The sequence below is a fragment of the Leptonychotes weddellii genome, chromosome 10 (genome assembly GCF_054177405.1).
Source record: "Leptonychotes weddellii isolate Sample4059 chromosome 10, ASM5417740v2, whole genome shotgun sequence".
Lineage (NCBI taxonomy): Eukaryota > Metazoa > Chordata > Mammalia > Carnivora > Phocidae > Leptonychotes > Leptonychotes weddellii.
In genome coordinates, this window is record NC_138378.1 from 74,376,796 (window position 1) to 74,386,058 (window position 9,263).

The window sequence follows — 9,263 nt, forward strand, 5'->3', positions numbered from 1 at the left end:
AAAAAAAAAAAAAGAAAAGAAAAGAAACCCCATGAGACCGGAGACATTGTCATTCATATGCCTGGGAATACCAGGCAATCAACTGATAACTTATTGAAAGAATAAATGGTTAAGGGGCGCCTGGATGGCTCAATCCGTTAAGCGTCTGCCTTTGGTTCAGGTCGTGATCCCAGGGTCCTGGGATGGAGCCCCGCATCCGGCTCCCTGCTCCGCTGAGAGCCTGCTTCTTCCTCTGCCTCTACCTCTCTCTCTGTTTCTCATGAAAAAATAAAGAAAATATTAAAAAATAATAATGGTTAGGTTGTCTCCTCCAATTACAGTGCAGGCATACATGCAGTGCATGCCTGCCTTGTCTCTGCTTGTACGAAAGAGCATTTTACTAACACAGGCCTAATTAAAGCGACTCTCCACAAACAACTGCCCACTGCCTAGAAGAACCTCGAATTTAGACGAAGTCTTAATGTCACTTCCCAGAGACCTCACGCTGGAATGCAGGGGTGGCTGCAGGAAGGGGCCAGCAGGGAACAGATGAACTGGCCAGCCGAGAATTCAGGACTCGAAGCAAAGCGTTTTACGTCGGCAGTATTCCTCAATCTGCGATCACCTTCGCTGATTCCGCGCAGCTCGAGCTGTGCTTTTGGGGGACGCTGGACGAAGGCTGGGGCAAAAAGAAATGCAAACTCCCCCCACTCCCGAATCCTCACTCGCCCCCTCACCAACGGCAAAGCCTGGAACTGGGCAGTCTCGCCCGGCACCCACCTCCCGAAGCAGCTTTAGGTCCCCGTGCTGGATCTCGTACAGTTGAATGACGCCGGTGCCCCGTGCGAAGTTGCCCATGGTCACAAACTTGGCGCTGCAGGGCACCCACTTACAGTCAAATACCGTGTAGTTGAGGCCCTTTTGGATATGGGCGATGATCTGAGGCTTCTCGAAGGCCGACATGGTCCAGCCGATCTCCCTCCACCAACCAGCACACCCAAAGCCTGACAAAACACTAACCGGGAAACCAAACTCCAAACATTAACGACAGTTTCCCCCTACCACTTGCCGTAGTCGTCCCCTGTCGCCCTGGCGAGTTGGATTTAGTTGTCTCAGATAATGCCCGATGCGCTACTGAAGTCACGCCAGATTTTTCTTCACGGACAGCGCAAACTTGCTTATCGTCTTTACCTACTGCCTTTCGTACATACACGTATTGGAGATGGCAATTGTTTCGGCTGTGAGTGGCGAAGCCAGAGGGGCACCATAGGAATCAGGCATATTTTAGGATGTCCTCCCCTACATCCCCAGCAAACGCACGAAACCCTGCTTCAGGTCCCCTGTGCGGGACTTCTTAGGAAACGGGGCGGAGCCCTGGGGCTGGTTGGCGGACGCTGGACCCCGCGAGGCGCGCCTGCGCCGTGCAGCGGCGAACGCGTTCTAGCCGGAAGCACATGTTGGAGCTGGAGATTCCTGGGGATGGAAACGAAGATGGAAGCGCAGAGCGCCGGGGCCGAAGACGGCTTCACCCAAGTCACCCGCAAGGGTGGGCGGCGGGCGAAGAAACGGCAGGCTGAGCAGCTGTCCGCGGCGGGGGACGGAGGGGAGGCGGGCCGCATGGACACGGAGGAGGCCCGGCCCGCGAAGAGGCCGGTTTTCCCGCCCCTCGCCGGGGATGAATTCCTGGTACTAGCGGGGACCGTGGGACAGGAACGGGGCCGGGGCCAAAGCCGGTGGTCCCTGGGTGATGTTGAAAGGGCGGGGGCCGTTCTTTCGTGACGGCCTTCAAGAAGTGACTCTCCTGAGCGAAGTTTAATTCGTTCGGTTAAAGAAAGCTTCTTGTGGAAGAGCTGTCATTTTACAGCTCCACCTCCATCCCAATACATCTCCCGACTTGTGTGTTCTTCTATTGTAGGGTGGGAAAGGAGAAACAAGAAAAATTCCAGTCCCAGCTAACAGATACACGCCACTAAAAGAGAACTGGATGAAGATATTTACTCCTATTGTAGAACATTTGGGACTTCAGATACGGTTTAACTTGAAATCGAGGAATGTAGAAATTAGGGTAAGGAGAATGTCAACCATTTCCAAATATATTAGGGTTTCTTTTTCCTACAGGGGTGAAAAGAAGTGAATAGACTTTCCTTAATGGGACTTGTTTTGTTAAATTGTCGTTATACAGTTTTCTAAAATAGTATAGTGAGTTCGAACTTCTTGAATGTCTTCAAATTCTGCATTCAACACAAATATTAGTTGAATTCATAAGGTGGACCTAAGGTCATACCAAAATACTGGTTATGCCTGTGTATGTATTTTATGATGTTCTGTGTTGAAATGAGACAAGGCTGAGTAAAGAGCTGGTCATAAACAGACATACATAAATAGAGAATAAAAGTGCTTGCTGTGCACACACATATATATTCATTTCATGGTGTCAGTTCAAAAGCTAGACAATGTTAATTGACTTTGGGCTTCCTTTTCTGGGTGCCAGTTTTATATTAGAATCAATGACCAAAATTAATTATATCTTCCATTTTGAGGGCTCTTATACCATCATCAGGACTGGTATAGACTCATCTCTGTTGAACTAGAATAATGGAATAAAGCAGAGGGGCACTGCTTTAAATAGTTGGTAAAGTTTAAAATATGGAACTTGGCAGAACTCCTTTTTCTTCAGGTTCTTGTAGTTTTGTGCCAAAACGCCTTGTTTCCTTAGAGGTTTCCCTTGCTTCGTTGCTTTAAATCTCCTCTCACCAGTCCTTCCTCTGCCAGTGCCAGATTAATTTTCCTGGACCACACTGCTTTCACTATGGTACTCTGGTATCTTCAAAATCTCTGAAGGGTAAGAGCTAAGTTTTTGACTGAACTTGCCCTTTTTCTTTTTTTTTATTAAAGATATTTATTTATTTATTTATTTGAGAGAGAGTGAGAGCGAGAGGTCACGGGGAGAAGGAGAAATGGACTCCCTGCTATGGGGCTCGATCCCAGGACCCTGAGATCATGACCTGAGCCGAAGGCAGATGCTTAACCGCTTAACCGACTGAGCCACTCAGGCGCCCCTGAACTTGCCTTTTAAGTAGGAAGCTAAGTCCCAAGTTCATCTCATCAACTCTGACCTTTTTATGTCCATACCTGTGGGGGACTTTGCCATCTGAAGAAAGCCCTCTCCTCCATACTCTTTCTTTTCCAGCCTCAATTCCAGTCATCTCTCGGAGTCTAGCTCAAGTGCTTTCTCCTTTAGGATTGGTCTGTGTTTCAGTCATGTCTTCAGAGTCTACACTCTTACTCTGCTTGGCTGTCTTACTACGTGTTGCAGAGCCATCAGTTTGGATTCCACTCACACCCGTTGCTGCTTCTGGATGCCAGGCACATAGTGGTGCTTTGGCGTGCACTACATCATTTTAATCTTTAAGACAGGCCTGTGAAGTAGTTGTCATATCACCATCCTTTAGATGTGAGGAAACTGAGTCAAAGGAGTAGGTTAGTCAGAGTCATCAAAGTCATTCACTAACAAGTGAATCTTGTTAGTCCTGAAAGGACCCCCCGCCACCCCTGACTTTTTTATTTTACAAATGAGAAAACCTAAGACTTGGAGCATCTATGGGACTTGCCCAAAGTCACATACAGGATTGGAACTGGAATCTAGTTTTATATGTGCATTACACAGCCTGTGAAGTTTGAAATTTGTCAAATATGTGGTCCCCTCAACTAAATTTGAGTTTTTGTGCGAGAATGGAAATGACAATTTTGGAATCAGACCTGTGTCGGAATTCTGCCTTTTTCACTTTTCAGTACTTCAGTTTTCTCAAATATAAAAGTTTTTATATTACTTAATATTCAGGGTCGAGGGGCGCCTGGGTGGCTCAGTTGTTGAGCACCTGCCTTCAGCGCAGGTCGTGATCCCAGGGTCCTGGGATCGAGCCCCGCATCAGGCTCCCTGCTCCGTGGGAAGCTTGCTTCTCCCTCTCCCACTCCCCCTGCTTGTGTTCCCTCTCTCGCTGTGTCTCTCTCTGTCAAATAAATAAATAAAATCTTAAAAAAAAAAATTCAGGGTCGACGTGAAGATTAGGGCTGTTGTGTGTAAAGCACCTTTGCGATACGTGTCACTTTTAGTGGTTGGGATTTTATGAATAGTAGCTATTTCTGCAATTATCTAGTAGAGCCTTTAAGGACAAGATCCCTGCTTAAACCATTCGTGGTAGTCCTGGAGTTAGTGCATTGGGAACCATCAGCATGTAATGGCGAGTATATGCTGGCCATCAGTCCTCGTGTTGTATTAGAGTATTTTCATCTCCAGCCATAAAAAGTGCCCTTTTTTTTTTTTTTTAACAGACTTGTAAAGATACCAAGGATGTTAGTGCCTTGACAAAAGCAGCTGATTTTGTGAAAGCCTTTATTCTTGGGTTTCAGGTGGAGGTAAGTGATTTCATGACATCTAAAATAGGTGCTTAAAAACACTTAATATGAGGGGCACCTGGGTGACTCAGTTGGTTAAGTGTTACCTTCGGCTCAGGTCATGATCCCAGGGTCTGTGAGTGTTTCTGTGGATTTGGGCTTTTTAAAAAACTTTGAGTTTTCTAGGTCTGGTGAATTTTAACTTAGTAGTTATTCTCAGGTATCTAAACGTAAGGGCTTCACAGCATTTATTTTTATGTTGTAGGATGCACTTGCCCTCATTAGGTTGGATGACCTTTTCCTAGAGTCTTTTGAAATTACAGATGGTGAGTATAGGGTGGTCTTTTCCTATTAACTATTATACTTTTCTACTGCCGACTTTGTATTGTAAGTGACTTTTAGCTTTCTAATAGCATCAGTTGACCTGTATAATTAGCAGGTTTTAAAATATATATTTTTTGTATCTTTTAGTAGGTAAATTTAGTTAGTGATTAAACTTCATTATGGAGTGGGTGGTGTGCTGGAATTGCTTGCCTCCTGAGGCCTTGATTCTCTCATTTAGTAAAACCCCTAAAGGGAGACCACCTGTCAAGGGCAATAGGAAGAATCGCTGGCAAAGGAGGAAAAACCAAATTCACCATAGAGAATGTGACACGGACACGGATAGTTTTGGCTGATGTGTAAGTATCCGATCTTGAGAAAATTACTGTCATAATTTATATTTGACTTTTTGCTGGTTTCAAGAAGTTATAAAGATTGTATTTTATGCATACTGTTGCCACTGACTCTTTGTCAGTATATGGTTCTGGATGAAATACGTAATTACTTTGAAAGGAGATTAAGTTAGTTGAGAAAATCTGAGGAATTCTAGCTTATTTTCTTCTCAGTTAGCAATAAAGGACATGTTTAGGGGTGCCTGGGTGGCTCAGTCGGTCAAGCGTCTGCCTTTGGCTCAGGTCGTGGTCCCAGGGTCCTGGGATCGAGTCCCACATCGGGTTCTCTGCTCAGCCGGGAGCCTGCTTCTCCCTCTGCCCCTCCCCCCTTCACGTTCATTCTCTCTCTCTCTCAAATAAATAAAATATTAAAAAAAAAAAGGAACGTTTAAGAATTACTATTGAAAGAAGTTACATGATAGGGGAAGATTTATTTATTTATTTATTTTAAGATTTTATTTATTTATTTGATAGAGAGATAGCAAGAGCGGGAACACAAGCAGGGGGAGTGAGAGAGGGAGAAGCAGACTCCCCGCTGAGCAGGGAGCCCGATGCAGGGCTCGATCCCAGGACCCTGGGACCATGACCCGAGCCGAGGGCAGGCGCTTAACAACTGAGCCACCCAGGCGCCCCGACAGATGAAAATTTAAATAGTATTAGAGGGGACTCCTACTTAAATCAGTAGGAGAGAGCAAGGAGTGGGTGTTTTCAATGCCACTGTGAAATATTTTAAAACTATATATAAAGGCCTTTCATAAAAGGACGATGAGCATTGCACGTTGGGTGAAAAACTCGAGAGCAGCTCTATGTGAACAGAAAGAAGATAAGGGCTTAGAATAAGGGTGCAGGAAGTGGAGCTGGGATTAGCCCTGGCGGGGGTTGAAGATGCTGCAGGGCCAGGTCGGGGTTGCTGGCAGATGGCGTCAAGCTTATAGAACACCATGTGCTATGAAGTTGGGGAACGAAGCAGTTGACTGACACAAGGAGGGACCTGCCTGCTGCTAAACCCAGAAATAATTTTATTTAAAATCATGCTATAGGGGCGCCTGGGTGGCTCAGTCGTTAAGCATCTGCCTTCGGCTCAGGTCATGGTCCCAGGGTCCTGGGATCGAGCCCCGCATCGGGCTGCCTGCTCGGCGGGAAGCCTGCTTCTCCCTCTCCCACTCCCCCTGCTTGTGTTCCCTCTCTCGCTGTGTCTCTCTCTGTCAAATAAATAAAACCTTTAAAAAAATAAAAAAATCATGCTATCTTGGCTCTAAACTCAGGCTCACCATTTTTTAGAACCTAAATTTTAGACTCTTTTACACTCGAGGGATAATGATACTGCCATGTTGATGGCCCTCTTACTGGAAGACAGGTTTATTATAATTTTGATCTTTGTGAGGGGAGCCTAGACTTGGGAGTATGGAGCCACGAGGAAAGCTTGTTCTGAACTAGACATTTTAAAATATTTTGAAATGCATACCACATTTGAAAGTATCATACGTAGCCCTAAAAACTTTTGTTAATTTAGAAATCTGAAAATGTAACTGATGTGCTAATCAAATTATGGATGTCGTGATGTATTAAATTCTAAGTATATTGATAAGTGTTAACGTAAAATTTACTAGTTGAACTAATTTAACAGCTTTACTGCAGTATGATTTACATACAAAAAAACATTACCTTATTTAGTATCCTTTTCAGTGAGTTTTGGGTAAATCTTTTTTTTTTTTAAAGATTTTATTTATTCATTTATTTGAGAGAGAGAGAGAGAGCACATGAGAGGGGGGAAGGTCAGAGGGAGAAGCAGACTCCCTGCCGAGCAGGGAGCCCGATGTGGGACTTGATCCCAGGACCCTGGGATTATGACCTGAGCCGAAGGCAGTCGCTTAACCGACTGAGCCACCCAGGCACCCGAGTTTTGGGTAAATCTATAGTCCTGTGATCTCACCTCAGTCCCAGGCAATCACTGATCTACTTTCTGTCATGGTTTTGCCTTTTCTAGAAATTTATATAAATGGAAATACACAGTATGCATTCTTTGGTGTATGACTTCTTTTAATTAGCATGCTGTTTTCAGTTTCTCCATTTCGTTAGGTGTGTCAGTAATTCCTCTTTATCGCCAAGTACTATTGTAAGGTATTGCATTTTGTTTATCCATTCACATTTGATGGATGTTTGGGCTGTTTTCAGTTTGGGGCTCTTATGAATAATGTTGCTATTGAATTTTTATATCTTTTTTTTCAAAGTGAATTACGTACTACTTGAAATTGAGTATACTGTCTTGAGTGTTCAGTATAAATAGGCTAATTGTAAATCCACATGTTCATCCATTTATTATGATGTAACCATAATGTGGACTAGTATGTACCCATAACTGTTGTTTTTGATGAGTTGCTGATAACCTGGTAAAATACAGTATGATGTGAGCAAGATAAAAAGCTAAAAACTATTCCCTATATATTCAGTGCATCAGATGGGAGATAACGTTGCCTGTATGTCCTGAGACCTCCATACCGTTGTGGCCACTGCCCCACCACTTTGGTGGTTTCGACAGCAAAACCACTCACACTTCATGTATGCTCACTGTTTTCTCATCTTTCCTGCGCTATTGTCAAGGATTTTTATCAAAATTAGACATACACATACTTGAGCAAGCCCCAGATTTCTTCCGTCTACCTCCATTTCCATTTCCTCAGAGGAACTGATTTCAGCTCTTTTAGTAATTTTTAAAAATTATTTATCTCCATATTTTCAAATATCTTGTTTATATACCAGCTTGATTTTTTTTAGCTTCACCATTGACTTTCTACCATGAAAGATGAAAATTTAGCTTTTATTCATCTCTCCCCCCACTTCCACCCCATGTAGTCAGCCCTTCTGACATCCAGTTTACTTATCCCTCCCTACGTCCCCTGTACATTTTGGGTTTTCTTTTTTTTTTTTTTTTAAGATTTTATTTATTTGAGAGAGAGAGAATGAGTGAGAGAGAGCGCACACATGAGAGAGGGGAGGGTCAGAGGGAGAAGCAGATTCCCCGCTCAGCAGGGAGCCCGATGCGGGACTCGATCCCAGGACTCCAGGATCATGACCTGAGCCGAAGGCAGTCGCTTAACCAACTGAGCCACCCAGGCATCCCCATTTTGGGTTTTCTAAGACCAGTGTTAGCATTACCTGAGTACAGGGTCAGTGCTCAGTGTATTAACACTGGGCCAGGTGATAACTGTGATTGTTCTGTCCTTTACCACTTTGTTTTCACTTGAAAAAAGAATTCTTATTTATGTTTGTGCTTTCTATCAGTAAAATTCAGTAAAAAGCTGTATGTTGTTGCATCCAGATGCATCAAACATTTGAGCAACCTCTCCTGGAGCCTGCTTTCTCAGAAGCACTACTCCTCTCTGCCTGGTGCCCATTTGGCGTCCTAGGTTCTCCTTTCACCTTTGCCCTTTTGCTGTTTGAATCTCTTGGTTGTTGGATTCTTTTTCCTGAGTACTCCTTATGGTTCTTTTGTTTTTCTTTTTTAATTTGATACTTGTATGTAGTGCAAAATGAGCACCACAGTACATCTGGTTAACATCCATCACCACAGTTACAAATTTGTTTTTATGTGTGTGGAAACTTTTAAGGTTTACTCTTAGCAATTTTCCACTATGTAGCACAGTATTATTGACTATATTTGACATGCTGTACATTATATCCCTGGGACTTCTTTTCTAACTGGAAGTTTACGCTGTTTGACCCCCTTTATTCATTTTTGCACATGCTCCCCCCCAAGTACTCCTTATTTTGGTGCCGTATATAGTCCAGGAGCTAGCTTAGCTAGCTAACATTATTTGAGAACTTCTAGTTCCAAAGGTGTCCTCTCTCCTGGCTTACTATACAGTTCTGTTATATAATTCACGTCCATTCAGAATCTTGAAGACGTTGCTATATCGTAGCTTTCAGTGTTGCTATTGAGAGGTCCAGCACCATTTTTATACCTGATTCTTGGAGCGTCCCATCTGGCAGCTGTAGTATCTTCATCCGGTGTGTTCTGAAATTTCATAATGCTATGTGTTAGTGCAGGTCTATTTTTACTCCTCTTACTGGGTTCTTTGAAACTAGAAACTCATTTTCTACAATTTTCAGAAATTTTCTTGAATTACTTTGGTCTTCCTTTTCTTTGGAATTCCTTTCTCTAACTCTATCTTCTAA

The 9,263-nt window shown here is 43.6% G+C and overlaps 2 protein-coding genes across 2 annotated transcripts in view; one reads left to right on the forward strand and one right to left on the reverse strand.

The window, feature by feature from the left end:
* Positions 1-1,062, reverse strand: part of DNAAF10 (dynein axonemal assembly factor 10) — a 22,739-nt gene extending 21,677 nt beyond the window's left edge. The window contains exon 1 of the mRNA XM_006729992.3: positions 760-1,062. Coding sequence (XP_006730055.1) covers positions 760-942 — 183 coding nt within the window. The 5' untranslated portion in view covers positions 943-1,062. The remainder of the gene's footprint in view (positions 1-759) is intronic.
* Positions 1,063-1,387: 325 nt separating this feature from the next.
* PNO1 (partner of NOB1 homolog) overlaps positions 1,388-9,263 on the forward strand; it is a 12,009-nt gene continuing 4,133 nt past the window's right edge. Inside the window, exons 1-5 of the mRNA XM_006729990.3 lie at positions 1,388-1,665; positions 1,895-2,044; positions 4,312-4,395; positions 4,640-4,700; positions 4,937-5,054. Coding sequence (XP_006730053.2) covers positions 1,459-1,665; positions 1,895-2,044; positions 4,312-4,395; positions 4,640-4,700; positions 4,937-5,054 — 620 coding nt within the window. The 5' untranslated portion in view covers positions 1,388-1,458. The remainder of the gene's footprint in view (positions 1,666-1,894; positions 2,045-4,311; positions 4,396-4,639; positions 4,701-4,936; positions 5,055-9,263) is intronic.